The sequence below is a fragment of the Alosa sapidissima genome, chromosome 15 (genome assembly GCF_018492685.1).
Source record: "Alosa sapidissima isolate fAloSap1 chromosome 15, fAloSap1.pri, whole genome shotgun sequence".
NCBI classification, from domain to species: domain Eukaryota; kingdom Metazoa; phylum Chordata; class Actinopteri; order Clupeiformes; family Clupeidae; genus Alosa; species Alosa sapidissima.
In genome coordinates this window covers 10,364,640-10,383,468 of record NC_055971.1, presented here as the reverse complement: position 1 = coordinate 10,383,468, position 18,829 = coordinate 10,364,640, and the positions used below count along the sequence as shown (strand labels likewise).

Below are 18,829 nucleotides of genomic sequence, written 5' to 3'. Positions count from 1 at the left end.
ATATGCCATGCCAGATAATGGAATGAAATTCTCGGCAGGAATCTAACTCTACTGAAATTATGTGTGAGGTAACTCAAGGTTGATGAATATTCAGACACTGATATGCATGCTCCCTTGTTATAGGGATGCAACCTTCTTAGTATGTGGCCCTTTTAGAACCTGTGATCATAGGCCTACAGCAGAGCCATAGGCTATACTAGGCTGCAACCTTTCAGTGGTCAGCTGGTCAGTGGTTCAGTGGTCACATGAAATTAGACTGTAGCAGTGTGATATGAACAGTGGACAGCTCAGCACAGCACAGGTGACTGAAACCATCCGGCAACTGAATGGTACCTGTCCATATCAAGAATTCCTTGGCTGCATATCAAAAAGAAGAAAGGAAGACGCAGTTAGCGTCACATTCATGCTCCTTCATGGTCCAGCAGTTAAAGTGTTTCTGGTTTGCTAATTGTAGTTTTTCGATTATTTTTAAAAATAGGATAATAGTCCTGTAATCCTTCAGAATTGTGTAGTGTAAGAGTCATGTTTTGTGGTTAAAATATTGCACACTAAATTTGGCAGTGTTAATAACATTTTATTTTTACATTTAACATAAAACAATGTCATTTAAACCAGGATTTCATTAATTACAAAACCACAATTCAAATCAAGAAAATAACATTATTATGCTATTTACATTTTACACACACACCACTATGAAAATAACAGTTGATATCTGGTTGCTGTACAGGAAGTGAACAGCACCAGCATAAGTGTGTTCTAACTCTCATGGCTTTGTAGACCTAAACCTTTTGCGCATTCAGAATGCCTTCACCTTTTGTTTTGTGCATTTGTTTCACACAGTCACCCGCAAAGAAAACAAAACAAAGCAAAACAACAAACACAATAAACCACAAGCGACAGGACATCACTAGAGATCAGCCATAGGAACTGAATGTGGGCCGACTGCCCCTAGTGAGCGACTTTGGCTGTAAAGAACGAGTCAAACTCCTCAAAGTAAACAAAGCATTCAAGTACACCAATATTGTCTGTATTAGCTATGTTTCACTATGGTTCCACGATATGAAACTATCAATTTAGCTGTGATGTACAGCAAGGTAGAGATCAATGTGATAAAGGAAATTACAATATCCTACCATTTTAGAACGAGGATAAGAAACACTTTGAAATAAAGCTGCCAAATAAATTGCTCAAGAGGATGAAAATCCTAAAATGATTCAAACACTAGATTAAACACTTCATTGTCTAATGGACATATTTTAATTGAACAGATTACTACTACTTCACTTGATTACAAAAGCTTGTTGGAGTCACTCAGTGGTAGGGAAATGGCAAATTTCTTCAGGGTAAATGACACAGTTGGTCTTGTAAAAAGAGAACTGTTTTCCCCCATTAATTGACAGAAGTGCTTTGGCTGTATTACACAATGCAAGTATTCACATACACTCAAAGTGTACTTTACTTCTTTACTTCACACTTTACATCTTAACAACACAAGAAATAACATTATTTCTCACTGTCATTTAAGTGTTTAAAAGGACAATTTATGTCAATTTATTCTAATATATTACCACAAACTTTCACTCAAGTTCAAATAAATTACGCATGTAAAAAAAAGTCAAAAAAGCATTGTTACAAAATTTTTAGAGCACATTAGGCATTAGGTCTACTGCATGGCCACAGATATCTTGGCTGAGACTGTTATGAGGTCACTTTGTATTAGTATGTACGGAGGGCGCCACCTACAGACTGTATCTGTTTAACAGAAGATCATCACGTCTGCTTTCATCTTTCTTTGTTTAGCTTGCTGTCCAGCTTTACGACCTGGCATCGCTTGTGGTCATTATCGCAGGGAGAATCACAACCTCCTCCGGTTTCCAGTGGTAGCCATAATAGCCACTATAGTTAGGGTAACCAGTACAGCTCCAGCATTTAGATTTGAAAAACTTCTCGACACAATAGGACCTCTGAAACAGGAGGCATTTCTCCGTTTCTCTGCCTGTCGGTTCAATGGTCAGATTGTTGTCCGTTCTCACACGGACGAGCAAGCGTGACCAAAGACAGGGAAGCGCACAAAGACAAATCACTTCAATAATCAGGCAGCTAGTTTCCAGTGGTCACTTCAAAATTGGCTGTGTCAAATTGCCAAACCAAAAGAGAGATACTTTTGTAGAAATTCTCACAGGTTACAGTCTTCAGAAAGAAAGAAAGAATTTTACACAAAAAGGAAAGTGTGGGAAAATGGAAAAGCAGTTGCTACATGTGTTTGAGGTAGCAGATGTAAGTACTTAAGGGGATTGGTAGTATTTAAATTTAAATTGAATTGAATCATTAAAGTAAAATAATGTGTATTTGAGTATAATTCATGTAAAGTTTTCAGTGAAGGGAAATGGCAGGGGGAATAAGCAATATGTAGGCACTGAACCAAATAATATCTATTCATTTCATATAGTGTTCATTTCAGTAAGAGCTGTCAGTGAACCATTCATTACAGGTGTATTCAAGGCAACAGGACTAAGAATTGACTTGTTTTTTACTGCTGACTTTACCTCATTTCTTTTAAGACATGATTGGTTTAAATGCTCATTAGAGTCCATCCCACACCATGGTATAGACCCCTTAACGAGCTGTTCATTAATTCCTTCAAGATGACAGGGCAGGCAGAAGCATCAAACATGATTTAGGAGAGGCTCCAAGCCTGCTAGATGACTTGTCATCTGTCATGTAACTGCTGAGGGTTCTTGGAGGGATGGAATGGGAGGTAGGTAGGGGACGCCTGGGAGGGAGGGAGGGATGATTTGTACAGCGCTGGATGGGTAGAAGCAGGCACCTGGTAGACACGGCCACTAGATGGCGCCATATCACCACCACTACTACTACCACCACCACCCACATCCTCCTATGTCTCCTTCTCCTTCTTTCCCTCGCGGCTGCCCTTGAGGAAGTCACTGTGTGTGAGACGGTAGAAGAGCACGATGTTCATGGCGGTCATGATTGCCAGGCCCACGCTGCCCACGGTGTAGCTGACCAGGGGCACGTTGTCGCGGTTGAGCACCAGCCAGCGGGTCATCCACGCCAGCGTGGCGATGCGGAAGACCATATAGGTGGCCAGATTGAGCATGCTGTTGACACGGTAGGCGGTGGTCTTGGCCAGGTTGGCCATGCGAAGCACCTGGCGCAGGTGCAGGAAGACAGAGTTGATCTCCACCAGCAGGGCCACCACCGCAAAGCCCACGTAGCGGCAGCTGAACACAGAGATCCCAAAACAGGTGATCACCTGCAGACAGACAGACAGACACACACACAGACAGAGAGAGAGATTAAAACATACAATGCGCATGTGTGTGTTTGGGGAAGAGGGTTAAAAAGGTCTGTGAGGGAAGAACTAATTATATGTGATAAGGTTATTGCAGTGCAAGCCCACAGACACTTGCAGTTGTGAGTGACTCAATTACTCCACTAGATGGCGCCCAACACAAAGTGCTATTTTAAAATTCCCTATTGAAATAGATAGTTGAGGTCAGGATTTGAATACTAAATCATACTATTTCTCTGTAACATTGTTTGAAGCTCCTTCCTCCCACTCAACAGGGGAAAACCAAAGGCGTTCAAGTGTAATATTTACATGACTCTTTTTTTTTTACTCCTGAACGTCACAACTGGTTGGAAACCTGTTTTTAAACTACCGGTAAGCCATGTGCTCCTCCTTTTCACATGAGGTAAGTGTAAAAGATGTGTCATTCATAACGTGAGTAACGTTCATAAAGAAATTAATCAGTTGAATGATCTACATTACTGCAACATTCCTTTGAAAATAATAATAATAAAATCTCCATTTGTCCTGATCTACTTCCATTTCAAATATCTACAATTCATTTGAAAGTAGAAAAAAAGAGTAAAAAATAGGTCAATCCCATTAGTTTTCATTAGCCCTAAAGCCTGTCATTCATCAAGACACTGACACATTTACAGTTAATTTAGAGCCTATTTAAAAAGTCCAAAAAGGCATATGTGTGTTACTTCATGTTCATAATTCATCCGAATCTGATCCGACAGCATTTGCTTATTAAAAGCATAACACTGGTTCGTTACTGGCTAATAAGGCAAGTGTGTCAATCATCTGAATTCACAAAATGACATGGTCACACACGCTACTTCCAACACTCAAACCACATCGGCATCTTACCACAATAGAAAAATAACCCCTAGTAAGACAAACATTATTCCAAAGGACTGAGTTCAATAAGTCTGCTGACACCTATGCTTATCAAGAAAATTAAATATTTTAAGAAGCAACAACGTTGAGAATCATCTTGTTTTGAAGGCAGATGTCCAAGTGCTCATACCTTGGTAACGTCACTCTAATAACAGTCATGGCTGTCAACCATGCACTTGTGTAATATAACGTCTGTCCTATAAGTAGGGGTGTCCCTGTGCCCTGTAACCTTGTACAATGTGCCCCTTAGGGCGTAGAGGAATGTCCACCTCTGTAGCGGAGACACGCACACTGACACTGCTTTTCCCCCATGGCACGCCAACACCAGCGCAGCTCCTGTGACATACCTCACCCAAGGGACACATGCCTTGCTCTCTGAGGCCCGCCTGAGGAGGGGTATAGGGGACGAGAGCATGTGACTGTTGCACTGGGTGCCCAGGTTTTGTTTGGGATACGAACAATCTGCTCGTCGCCAGAGCTAAGTGTGAAAACAATAGGGGGAAGGTTGGGTTGAGCTGAAATGTGAGCAATGGCTTGCAAATTTAATGCCTGCCATTTACCGCCCAACACGTCAGACACATGTAGATCAACATGCATCTGCGCACACACACACAAGAGCAAACATGCCCAAAGAAACGCACAAAGATGAACACCTACAGTATACTGAGGTGTTTATGTTACTCATAAAAAACGATAGTCTGTAACCACAAGAAAAAATAAAGACAAGGCAACATGCAAGTGATGGCAAATGATAAGCATGCTCGGATTCATTTAAGCAAAAAGAACCTGGGAAATCTGATTAAGGCCAACTCAAAGCTTTACACTATCTCAACAGCAGTCCTTGTCTTGTCCCAGCAGATCTCTCTGAGACCCCCCCCCTTCTCCGGACATGGCAACCGTTGTCTGCAAATAAAGTCAGCGTGACCAGAGATAACCCACCCCTGGAGAGCAGAATGGTGAGCACAGGGCTGTTCTCCCGCTCCACAGGGTCAGGTGAGGTCAGAGAGGTTTCTTACACAAGTCTCAGGTGCTCGCCCCACCCCAGGCTAAACCACAAACACACAGCCAGATAAAGATATACACTTCCATAACAGTTATCTTCAACCTTGCTTATCTATACTCAAAGGCATCCATCTCTATGAAGAAGGGGAGAGAGAGGGAGAGAGAGAGAGGAAGTGAGGAGAACAATTACACACTATTATAAAATCCGCTGATAAGGGCTTAACTGCCATGTTATATATATTGAACATTTTATTGACCTGCCCTCCCAACCACACTTTTTAGTATTGTCAAGACTATTGATGTCTAACCTATCTCTGGATCTGTTTATTGCCCTCATGTACGTCGTTTGTGGTGGGCAGAGACAGAGACCGTTGAATGCATGGACTATAATTTCCTGTCTGACCTTGGGAGTTGGGTAATCATTGACAATCAGTGACATACAATTAAAGTTACACAAACATCACACGTGAGGATACGTGTGATGCTCATGGGCTCTGGGGTCATGTGTCAAAGTCCAGCATGTGAGTCCTTATATATGTATTACTGGCAAAAAGATATCAAAAGGATTTTTTTATTCTTGATTAAGACTTTCATTTTTTGAGCCTATATGGATGACAATCAAATCAAAGCATAATACACTCCTTCCCTCAGACATCTCGTTTGAAATGAGAGCCACAAAGGCACTGCCATTATCACCCTCTTTGTGACGGACGTGACAGGGGAGCAATTGCCAATGCATGTACCTGGACAACACAACATGCAACACATAGGAGCCAAACATGGCTGGTTTTTGAAACCACAATCCAGGACAGTCAACACCATGAAGATGAAGTTAGTGTGGCACTGGGTGGTCATGAATGCCCCCTGTGGCCAGCACCATGCCCCCCCATCCTCCTCCTGAGCGCCTTCTGTAGTAATCCATACAGCCTCACTGCCCGCTGACAGGAGCAGACACTTGAGTGAATCAGCATTAGTGGTGTTACCTCAGTAATCCATCATAAGACTGGCTGCAGTAGCCGTAGGCTAGCAGTCGTAATCCTGCTGAAAACGCTCACTCTCACACAAGTGAAAACATGGGTGTGCTCTCACTCACTCCCCACACCAGCCAGTCAGCCAGTGGAACAACAGGGACTTACACATGGTCTTGTCGTGCAGTAGGCCTAAATGCTCACCTGACAGACTGGAATGGATCAACTATTGTTAAGGCCACATGCTGTTAGCCACCATGGACAATATAAACATTGTAAACCCCAAGAGGCCATAGGTTCTAGTAAGTTGAGAGCAGCTAAAGGGACGTTGTTAGGCACAATGCAAAATGGTTACTAAATATACCTGGCAAGATTTCTTAAAATAAAGGCACAGCAACAAGAAATGTAAAGATTTATTTACATATTCCTTCTATCAGAATGGTTGCTGAGCAATGGCAAGATGCAGCAACTCTAACTTTTGTATCACACTGAGTTCCGCAGTAATATAGAATGAAATGTGGTCAATGTGAAGGGTTTTACAATGGTATTGAACTATCCATTTTATAGTTAACTATGTAACACATTGGTTGATGGGGTGAGCAATAGATTTATTCAATAATATATTTATCTTGCTTGTGTGAACTGAACAATCCTATATAGATTCTTTTTTTTGAGTTTCACATTTGACTGTATATGGCTGCTCCAACAAAGCAATGTCCCTCTGAAGTGACCAAAAAGGGACTAAAAGTCTGTTTATTTTGTTCCAAATAAGACCTGGATTTTCTTGTCTTTACATTTCCTCAAGGTCCTGCCTGAAAAACACAAGAAATACCACCAGAAGCCTAAAAGAAAGTAAGCCTGGTTCTTAGCCTCTTTGGAATTTTCTTTGTTGAAGATTTGAACTATTATGAAGCATACATTGATTGTTAAGTTGATGTAATAACTCCTTAGATGTGTGAAGAAGTGCCTCTTGTGTCACCTTGCCCATTAGAGAATTGAGACTGACAGAGGGACAAAAAACACATTCAGTGGTGCCTGTGTGTTTGTTTCCCATTAAGTCTCCCTATAGGGTCAATTCCCACAACTCATGGTACCACTGAGGGTCTCTAACCCTGTGTATCACACAGAGAGAGGAGGCTGAGGAGAGGGAGATTGGGAGAGAAGGGAGGGGAGGGGGGGTTGCTCAAGACAATGAAACCAGTTCCCCAAGTTACGGTCAGAGTGTCTGAGAATAACCTCTCCAACGGCGGAGATAAATCACCTCGCCTTCCAATTGGCCCAGTTCGACAGGTAGTGCTGGGAGGGAAGTCAAGGAGCCATTTATCTGTCAACAGGAGGATGGCCCAGTGACAGGTGTGAGTAAGCAGGTGGTGAGGCCGAAGCAGCGGGGCCTTCATCTTCTGCCCTATCAAGAGCCACTACACTCAGACAACGCCTCACACATACACACACATACTTCTCCTAATGCCTCACACACACACACACACACACAATGCCTCACACATACATACATACACACATAGACACATCTCCCAATGTCTCTCACTCTCACACAGACACTTCTTCCAATGCTTCTCTCTCTCTCTCTCTCTCTCTCTCTCTCTCTCTCTCTCTCTCTCACACACACACACTTCTCCAAATGCCTCTCTCTCTCTCACTCACACACACACACACACCTCCCACACAGGGTCAGCAGCAGGGTGCTGAACGGAGGCCTGTGCTGCCAGGCTAACATAAACACAGAACAGGCTCTGTGCATCCCTAACATTCCACACACTAAATATAACAAAGAAGGCATCACTCCCTGTCTCTCTCTCTCTCGCTCTCTCTCTCGCTCTCACACACACACACACACACAGCATAATGCCAAGAACACACATAGGGTTTTAGTGGGCACCAGATGGTGTGAGATGTGTGTGTTTGTTGGACGCGGGCTGTAGTGATGTGAGCCGACGATCCCTATAGCAACTAGTGAGGTGTAACAAGAGTGGGAATTTGTTCAAGATACAGTAGTCATAGGCTGCGAGTGTTACTGTGTGGGAGAGAGGGTGTTGCCTTCTCCAGGGAGTCATGACATACTTCACCTCAATTAAATTAAGTGGAAAAAGCACGAGATACACGCACTCTTTCTCTCATGTACATACCTCTGGAATGAAAAGGGAAATGTGCTTTTGTGCAACCAGTTTTGTGAACCAATACGAAACTATTGCCCCCCCCCCAGAACCAGTCCAATAAAGAATGTAACAAGTCAACACCTTGGTATTTGTCGGACGACGGATGTAACTTCAGCAGCTTTATCTTCCAAATGCCTGAAGTGGAGTGGAGGGGAAGTGGTCTCAAGCTTTATGTAAATGGCTCCTGCCTAAAGCGCAGTAAACTTCCTGGCTTCCTCTCCTGACTGATGGACAGCCCAGTGGAAGCGTTTACACAAACACGGCGTGGTCAAAGTGCATCCATGGAAGAGAGGTGCATGCTGGTGCTCCAAACGAGAGCTGATAACACACACTAATGGCTAAAGCGGTGGGCTGGGGGGGGGGGGGACGGGGGGTGAAAACAACCCTGGACGACACACACACCAGTGTTTTATGCAGCACTGCTACAGAGGAGGTTAGAAAGACATACCAGCACCAATCCTGATTCTGAAGGGTTTTTGAGGAAAAGGAAAATCATGTATTGGGTCTCCCCATAAAACAAACACTGGCACTGTTGACATGCATCATTTTAACAGGCAACAGCAGAGATTGCCATTGTGTTTTTTTTAATAATCACCCCAGGTTGCCAGGTGGAAACAGTGATTGAAGTCCACTTCTATGACTCACCTAATAAGCACTAAAAGTTTAATGGAGTGATTTCTGAAAATTTTCCTCCAACTATGAAAACAAATATGCCGGCCAGCATTTTCTAGAAAAGCAAAATCATTGTTGTGCAATTGGTATGTACATCAATATATCAGGCTTTTCTATCAACAAGATTATGTTTAACACTAGTTCCAAGAGGGTTTCCGTAGGAACCACACATGTTTGGGAGTAGGAATCTGTGAAGCATTCAGCTGGCTCAGTGCCAACTCAAAAGGTTGTGATTCTCAAGCACTGGGTGGGGCAAGGAATATGAGAACACAAAAGAAATGAGAAATTGACATCACCTTCAGCTCAAAGTTGCATTGTGCTGCAAAGTCTATAAACACATACATACTGTCACTAGAAATCCTCTATGGACCCTTTCAAGAGAGTTCCATTATCAGCATCATAGTTGGCCCCACAAGACTTCCTTTTTAACATTCCATATGTTATCTTAATGTAGAGGAAGTAGATTGGGGCCCAAATAGAACGTTCAAGCATTGTTTTTGTTTTTATTGATGAAAGGGTCTATACAAAATGGAACTGTGTCCTGCCCGCCCATCACTCCCAATCCCCAAAAGGAATTCCCTTTTTAAGATACAGCTATCACCCAATGCTAAATGATTCCCTGATTGGCTACATTTCATGTATTGTATGAACAACTGATTCTTTGTGCAGCAACTGAGAAAGGTAACTGGTTCAAATAGAACAGCATATGACATGGTTTAAGCACACATAGCTCTGCATTAATATGTGGCACAAATAAATCAAAACAACTGACATTTGTGTGTGAAGGACCACTTACGTTTTCCAGAGAGGAACTCAAATATGAAAACAATGACAAAAAAATAAGCAATGAACAAAATCATTTTTTGGCAGTGGCCATTTTTACTTCAGTGTGCTAATTTTAGGAACTCGGCTAACACTCAACTGACACTTGGTCAGACAGCAGAGTGACTCATGGGTACAATGGAGTGCCTATAGCTCAGCCCAGCTAAGGCCAGACGTCCAGTCTTTCCTTATGATGTCGCAGATAATGTAACAGTCAAGCTGATACTTATGTCTCCACATAAGGGCAAGGCTCTTTAAACTGAGTGCATCTAAGTACGAAGTTATCACATATCCTGTTGGTATGTGAGACCAATCACAACCACATTCATAAGATGTGAATACAGTGTTTAAAAAGATCACCGGAACAACAAGTAAGATGACAAAAAGTAGGTGTCAAGCCCTAGGAAGTCCCTGAGCAGTCAAACCCTAAAAAGCACCTAAGCATTTTATGTCATTATGTCCTAATTCCTTTTCGGAATGTGACTGATTGCGTCAGTTCTTAAACATGACAGAAGGCTAAAAGGGTGAGGCTGCATGGGTGTGTATGAAGTTGTGTTCTGGTAGGGGTTTGGGCGTCAGGGTGTGTTACAGAGCAGGTATTTGTTACTTGAGTTTGATGAAAGTGAGTGAATAATTAAGCAATAAGCCCCGAAAGGCTCTAGTGATTTTAGAACAGCAAAGGGGCATTGTTAGTGCCTAAAACCCCCCTTAGCTCTTCTGAAATCACTGGAACCAACAGACTTGAGTGGCTTATTGCTTTCCTGAAATAGTTATGTATACCTGGCAAGATTTCATAAAAGAAAGGCATAGCAATGATGTAACGATAGATAATCATTCTTCTGCCAAGAAATGTATTTCTTCTATCAAAATTGTTGGCAAGCAACTTTGAGACGCAGCAACTCTAACTTTTGTATTAATTTGTGGCGGCGCAGTAATATAGAATTAAATGCGGTCAACATAAATGATTGTGCTGGGTTTTATAACGTCATTGAATGCAATTCAGGCATAATCAATGACTAGAACTATCTGTTTTAGAATGAGCCTGTGTGTGTGTATGTGTGGAAAAGGATTTACTGAGCCTGGTGTAGAGGATTTTGGGGGTGTCATGAGTACTCTGCATCAGCACTGACAGTGAAAAACTGTTTAGTAAGCTTACTTAAGTCAGGAGTGTGCATGTGTAGCATAAACTAGGACCATGTGTGTTTGAGAGAGAGAGGGTTAGAGCTAGGAGTTTGAGATAGATTTGTTGTTCAGGGGGTCTCCATGGGGTCTACCATCTCAACGCACACAGGGAGGGACATATGGAGACCACATGTCCCTGCTAAAGTCTGGATATATATGGGCACATTGGGCAGGAGGGGATAGGGGCACCTCCTCACAGGGCTTCCCTCTCTTCCTGCACAAAACTAGATGGAACCTGACAGACTCAGCAGTGTGGTCAGACCTTTTACAGCAGTCAAATTCCGCCATTCAAGTGGACAGTCCTGGTTTCCGAAACAGATAGTTCTCAGTCAAAGTCACAAGGAACATATATGGACGAGCACGTATGCTGTTTTGCATGTCTGCGCCATTTATTTTCTGTGCTATGGTACGCTATGGAAAAAAAATCAAAACACTGAAAGTTTATGAAAGGAAATGGCTGGGCCTAGATTGCTGCTCTGTTACTATAACTGGCCACAAGTGGACTCCCCCTATACAACCACAGGGCACATGGGGAAGGGGGGGCAGAAAAGAACTGGGTGATCTGTGATAGTTGAGAAGGCCTATCAGGTTTTCAGGGGTTTTTTCTGGGGGTACGATGGAGAGGAGGCTCCTCTACCTCAGGAATGCCATTCAAATGAATGATGGCAGTCACCCCACACCATCTGACTCACTCACTCCGCCCGTTTACATCACTTGTCATTTATGGAATGCTCCATTAATATCCTCAGATTCAACTTTTACGAGCATCAGGGGTACTGCACGTATTCCAAGACTCGGGGAAGCACAGGTCTGAGGGAAGAGAGCATGAACATCTCTCCACTCAAAGCGTGTGATGATGACCTTCGGCCACAGTGAAGGCTGATTCAATGAGCAAACTCAATTCAGCTTAATGAGAGAGAGATGATAGTAATTTCTGGGCAACACTGACAAACATCTTGCGAAACATGCTGCAAAAGTCAACTCACATATTTCTTTACCTCAGATATGTGATGGTGGTTTGCTAGCAGCGTCTGTTTTCTCCTGCTCAGATTTCTCTGAGAGTGCAATATATTATGCTATGGCTATCCCAACACACACACTAAAACCTTGATATTTCCAAACACACTTGCCAACTGGTTCAGTCAATGTTTTGAGGCATAACCTTTTTTTCCTGTTGAGAAGTAAATGGGTCCTTTTTTCCATGGCTTCAGCTAAAAGGCGGTAAGCTACAATAACACTGAGGCCACAGCCTAGCAACATAGGTTGTCACATTCAAGCTTCTGTGTCGGTGAGGGTGCCCAAAATGCAGTTTGTTTTGGAAAGATAACCTGTTCAAAGTATTTGAACTTCTCTTTTCAACAAGATCAACTCCTTCCTGCAACCCCTTAGGATGTGGAAGCCATCAGCCCCTATTTTTGGTCCAGGCAGTGGAACTTCCTCTCCCCCCACAGTTTGGGGGATAAGGGGGTCTCTGAGCAGTTGGCCGAGAGCCAATACCCCTTAAGTCACTGCAGGAAAGTTTTGGCCAGCCCTGCATCGCCAGAGAGACTGGAAAAAACATTTCCAAGGGACTTGTGATTTGCTCACTGCACTTCAACTCAAGCAGTTTGCCAGTCCTTTATCGTATTTCTTTTGAGCAGTACCAGATTACCCATCACAAGGAAAGCAAGGTGGAAAAAAACTGCAGGGACCACTCTGATGGGACCATGCCTACAAGTGTTAATGTGCCATCTGATTTTCAAACAATACAAAGGATGTTTCCATTCGCTGAAAGAATAATTTCCATGTTTACTTTTGGCACATTTCACAGACAAGATAAACAGTTTATTATCACTGCAGCGTGACTAGAGGAAGCAGAAGATAAAACAACAACATCACTAGAGGAGGATAACAGATGAAGAGAAAGGCAAAGTTTCTCACACCACAACACGCTCTCTGGCTCAACCTAAGAGCCACTTCAGTGAATGGGGGGTCCAGGAAGGAGAAGGGGGTGACCAAAAGCACAGAGGGAGCCTGTCTGTTTTCCCTTTGAGGCTGAACCCAGAGGTGACGCAACAGCTCCCTCCATGTGACACATTCAAAACACTCCGGTGTCCAACTGGGGCCTGGGCACCACTAAGTGTCCTCTGACTATTAACTCATTAGATCACAATTAGGACATAAACACATTCTCACATGACAAAACTAAATCCGTATGTAAACCACACTGATGCCACCAATATTCTGATGACTGAGTATTCACAGAGGCCAGTAGATCACGTTTAAGATCAGATTATGTTTGGTATATAACAGTGCCCTATCAAACAGTGCCAGCTACTTGTTTGATAACTAGTATGCACTGTGCCCTTGATACTGCATACATAACTGCTATAACAGACCATAAACTGACCTCGGTCACGTAAGTAACAAGAACATAAACGAGCTATATCACTTAAGTAACAAGAGCATTGTTTAATGGTTAGCACGTTATTTCTGAGCTTTGGCCAAAACATGTTTGGATAATCATTCTGGGGGCAGACATTCTGATGGCCGTGGACCAATCACAGAGCAGATAGCAGACTGACCAGCGAAGCATTACATATCACCTACAGGTGTTCATTTGCTTGATGTTGAGGCTTGATTTTGAGGGCCGATATAGATGTCTACCTCAGATGATCTTATGGCTTAGTTTTGGAAATCTTGAGAGATTAACTATTCCTTTATTTTATCTCATCTACTACATGGACATCAATCAAAGAGCCTTACTGACATCTCCGCTTCAGCCCTCTGCATTAACATTCTGACTATTTACCTTATTTAGAATAAGACAATATTGTGATTATGGGGTTTACATGAGTTGTTGATAGAATATTCCTGTTTATAGGTAACATACATAGTCCAATTATTACTAGTAGACGGTTGATTCTGTAAAGGTTTCTGCACCAAAAATTCTAATAGGACGTTATAATGCGATTAAGGTGTATACATGCATACAACACACCTCAATGATGTGACTAAGATCGGAATACTCCACATGCCTTAATTTGATTATTGCTTATTCTGACTATGACCTTATTCGGGTTAAGGCAATCAAAAAATGCTTGTTTACATGGCAGAGTCTTATATCAGTCTTATAACTTAACACAGAGCAGATAGCAGACTGACCAGCAAAGCATTACATCACAGTTAATTTGCTTACTCTTGAGCCTTGATTTTGAGGGTCTATATAGATCTACCTCAGATGATCTTGTGGCTTAGTTTGGGACATCTTGACAGATTTACTATTCCACTTTATCTCATCTGTCCCAGCTCTTATACAGAAAGAGTTCACAGGTATGTATTACTTATCAGATAGTGTACGGCTAGAAATCAACAAAGATTCACGACACATTTTAACACGGAAATTCACATGAAGGCTCCATGAATGAGTCACTTCTCCACCTCAAAGACAGAAAGGTGTGAGCAAAAGCAACGCAGATGCCACACATTCTTACCACACTCTGCGTGCTCAATATAGCAAGCAACGGCAAACACCTCACTGGCAACAGCAGCTAATCACACACTGGGCTGCCATGAGCTGCACACTTAGGGAGACTTAAAAGAGGAAATCTAGTGTTATCTTTATTTGTTTGTTGTTGTTGTTGTTGTTGTTGTTTCGCTTTCAGGACAGAAACATTTTCATGTGGTGATTTCATTATAGCTAAATGGATATCGGGATCACTAACAGAAACACTTATGAGAAGCTGCTGTTTACAAGTTAGCCCAACTTCTCTTTCATCAGCGATGGATATCTGACCCCATTATTATAAAACGTGCAATAGCAATAGGGTGTCCACAGTCATTACTCACCACACAGTGATGGAAAAGGAGCTCCCATGACTGGCTGAGTTTTTGGTTTAGGACCATGTCAAAGAAGTCATAGATGAAATAACCTGCACAAGAGAAACATGTGTGAGAGAAAACACTACTAAATGAAGCTTTGGCATATCAGATACCATGACGACACCACTGATGGTTATGGAGATGTCAGTTCCAGAAGTCTATTTATATCCATCTGCTACGAGCGTAACCATGGCGACGGCATTTTAAGATGGAGGAAATGAACAAAGAAGCACACTGAATTGGATTTTTGGTTGCTGTTTTTCTACAAATTGAAAACATTCCACTGTAAAATTGCCATGGCTCCAATCTTTTGCTACTGCAGGTCTTTTTCTATATCTCAGCGCAACTTGCTTAAATGACAGTGACAGTGCTATAAGCGCACATCCTCTGGTCAATTAATCTCTGATGGATCCAGATGTATTACTTGGTTACACACAAAACTGAATTACAGTTTTTCTCAGTCGCTTTAGTGCTTTTCTCAGATCAGAATGAAAATTCTCATAACTATTAGTTCAACCTCCACAACATTTAGTCATTTGTGCACATCATAGTAGCAATTTCTCCTTCCTCTGAACAAATTGCAAATACTTTTGAACATGTATCAGTTGCTTTGTCATGTCAGTTAAAATGAACTATACTTATGGATGCTGAATAGTCGTTCCCAATAAAACTAATAGTCTTCATTTCATTGCTTGAGTCATTACATACAAAATTGGTGAACTAGTTATCAAATTCTGTCACAATGCTGTAGAATTGCAAAGAGCATATACAGTAAAACTGTGAAACGTACATATTCAGTGTCTTGTACTCACTTACTCCCCTAACTACAGCAATTTGTAACTTTACTGTAGTTTTCAAATGGCAGACAAGTACTGTATAGTGCTGTCTTGAGCCTTTTCAGGTAGTGTCACCGAGTTCTGACCTTTTTTTGCATGGGAAAACACTGAGAGCATAAACTGTCATAATGAAAACATGACAAAGCCATTTGACTATCTTGTTCATAAACGATGGTGTCAATATTTCTCATTTTGATGACACTGGCAGTTTCATTGATATAAATACTTGCTTTTGAGGAATGGACTATCCATTTTGAGCAAGTGACGTGCAGGTTATCCACTAGGTTTTGCAGTTTGCAATACTTGTTTTGAGAAATGCACTAACTGCTGTGCATAATAGTGATATGAGAAAAGCACCAAACTGACTGAGAACCTTGGAGGATATGACCCTTTACCCTTTAGGAGGATATTCTAAAGTCACACCACCCTTGTTCTTTGTATTCTTATCAACTTGTTTGTACAGCAACGCATAGGCTACCCTTCGATGTTACCTTTATTTACTAAGAAAGGTGTGTGCCTTTAGGAGACGGCATGGCCAGGTTATTTACTATAAACAGGATTGCTTTTAACTAGGGCTGTCAATCGATTAAAAAAAATTAATCAAATTAATTACATACTCTGTGATTAATTAATCTAAATAAATTAATCGCATATATAATTTTTCCTGTGAAAGTATTTTAAATATTTCAATTCAAATGAATCATTGAATAATGAGCATTAGTGACATTAAAGTTCAAAAACTCTTTTATTATTATTTTCACTGTTCAAATAATGGCCATAATAATCTATGATATGACCTAATATGCTGAGGAAATAAATTCAAAAGTACTTCGGGAAGAAGTTTTTTTTTTTACATACAAGGCATTTCAGGCCACAGATATAACCTAAGGGACACAATGAAAATAAACTAACACTCCCCTCAATGTCAACAATGTCTTGCAACAATGCATTGATATGCGACTTTAGAGTTGACAAACTTTGATGATATGCAAATTCCTTGCTGCAGACACTACAGAGGACTTTATTTTAATCAACTTTTATTTTTTATCAACACCATCAGGCCGGTTTTTTAAAAGTAAATGTTCTAATCAATGATCTAGGCAGCACATTTTCTTCTCTTTTCTTCATTTTACAGTCTAATGGTTACTGACTGGCTATACGGCTAACTAGAAAGGTCATACGGAATCGATTAATCTGCGCTATTTTTTTTAATCAGTTATTTTTTCTCAAATGAATTAATCAACATTAATCAGTTATTTTGACAGCCCTACTTTTAACACATATGGAAATAATACAGATTTGTCCTCCTGACCAACACACGACCAACTGACATATAGCAAAATGTAAAGCCTATACCCAAATATTTCCTGATGCCAAGCTCATATATTTTGCTTGGTAGTATCCTACATAGTGTTTGATAATATCACACTAAGGATAATAGTGATGGAGATCCACAGTCTATGTACAGCACAGTGATTAATTATAATTTAGCTTTAGGAAAGTGAAAATATGTCTGCTTGGAGTAGTGGTCTATTCTATGAATATCACGTGACGTATGGTTTGGTGCCTGGGACGGACTATAAAGCCACCCATTGATACAACATCCAGTGCTACCAACACTGCCAAGACTAGGGGTGGGATTCTTCCAAGAACGTGAACTATTCCTGGAACTCCTGCACCCTGCATATATTCCATAAAACAGTCCCTTTATGTTTAATTACAGTAAATTTAAAATGATGGCATCAGAAACCATAATTTGACTTTGAAGACATGTCAGATGTCTACATAAATGGTCTAAAATGCCATTTTAGAATTTCCAGAGGTTCCAGTCATGACACTGGTTCTCAAAATGCAACAGCGGGACTTCCTCTATACAGCATCATTAGCAAACACAGTGCAAAAAGAGTATTCAGCACTACACATTGTTGAATGTGGTTATGGTAGGCTATGCTGCTGTATGCTGCTTCCGAGACTTCATTTGCTTGAAATATTCTGTCTTTGAGTCACGTGGCCTTCGAATGAATAATTACAATTACCATGAGCTTCCAGTGTGTACAACAATGAACAAGAGAGCCCACGTCCCTTCAAAAAAATCTCTGCCCATCTCCGCCCACTTACCAATTGATACAGATACCAGAGCATGGGAGAAAACGGAATAGGTTGCAATCAAGTCTTCTGCCATCCGCGGGTGCAAGTAAAAGCTGATTAAAAAAAACATGACTGTCACATGTGGGTAGTCAATCGTTTTGTGAATCACATTAGACTAAATCATTCATGTTCATACAAATGTATAGTGTAGCCTATGTGTGGTCATTTGTGAGCACACGACATATTAAACCACAAGGTTAAGGTTAAATGGTAGTTAGACCTATTGATATACATAACGCGTCTGATCTATTGCATTTTGACCAATTGGCCATTATTGGAATGACAAATTTGGGTGACAAAGATGCCAATGGAATTCAGGCTACATTGAATCGCTGCAAGTACATGAAAGAGAATAAGCTACAGATGAGCAACTCACCAAAGTACAGCCCATATCCCTGTTATGAGGCTGTGAAAGAAAGAGGTGGAGATGTTTCTCCATTTCCACGCGTTTCTACATGCACTCTCTGGCATAGAGAGTTTGCTAATTCCACAGTTTACTAATTTAAAGAAGCAGGCCGAGCCACCCGTCGTCAAGATGACCGAAGTCAACTCCATGTCTTCTTAGTTCCAAGTCAATGTAGCCAAATACGCGGCTGAATCCGAGCTTCAAAAAGACGCGCGCTTAAGATCAGAAAAGAAAATGAGATACGTTTCGCCAGAGAAGATAATCTGAATCTGTCCGTCTGTTTAGTTTTTGGATATAATTTCATCCAGTGAAATACTTTGACAGAATCTCCTTATTTCAGAAAAGTAACCGTATTTGATGCTTTTGCGTAATGAGATGTAAAGACAAAAACGGTCCAGCCTGACTCGATGGATTATCCAGAATGTCTGAAAAGCTGGTGTGCAACTCAGAAGATCTGACGCCTTTGGTAATTCAGAGTCAATCTCAAATGCTTATGTTACAAAATCCTGGGTGGTTCGCTTGTGTAACTTTTCGCTTTTACC

General features: G+C 41.4%; 1 protein-coding gene across 1 annotated transcript; it reads right to left on the bottom strand.

Moving 5' to 3' along the window:
• Positions 1-1,620: 1,620 nt before the first annotated feature.
• Positions 1,621-18,815, bottom strand: tlcd2 (TLC domain containing 2). The gene is made up of 4 exons (XM_042064082.1): positions 18,258-18,815; positions 17,852-17,934; positions 14,865-14,947; positions 1,621-3,277 (listed from the first exon to the last, which is right to left on the bottom strand). The coding sequence occupies exons 1-4, from the start codon at positions 18,434-18,436 to the stop codon at positions 2,900-2,902; spliced, it is 723 nt and encodes a 240-aa protein (XP_041920016.1). The 5' UTR covers positions 18,437-18,815; the 3' UTR covers positions 1,621-2,899.
• Between the last annotated feature and the right edge of the window lie 14 nt (positions 18,816-18,829).

What these genes read in the sequence shown, in the direction of transcription:
- tlcd2 (XM_042064082.1), bottom strand. Translation starts at nt 18,436, where the DNA reads ATGGAGTTGACTTCGGTCATCTTGACGACGGGTGGCTCGGCCTGCTTC. An exon ending in TCTGGTATCTGTATCAATTG is followed by an intron (nt 14,948 to 17,851) that starts GTAAGTGGGCGG and finishes TCTCTTGTGCAG; the next exon opens with GTTATTTCATCTATGACTTC. An exon ending in TCCTTTTCCATCACTGTGTG is followed by an intron (nt 3,278 to 14,864) that starts GTGAGTAATGAC and finishes GTCTGTCTGCAG; the next exon opens with GTGATCACCTGTTTTGGGAT.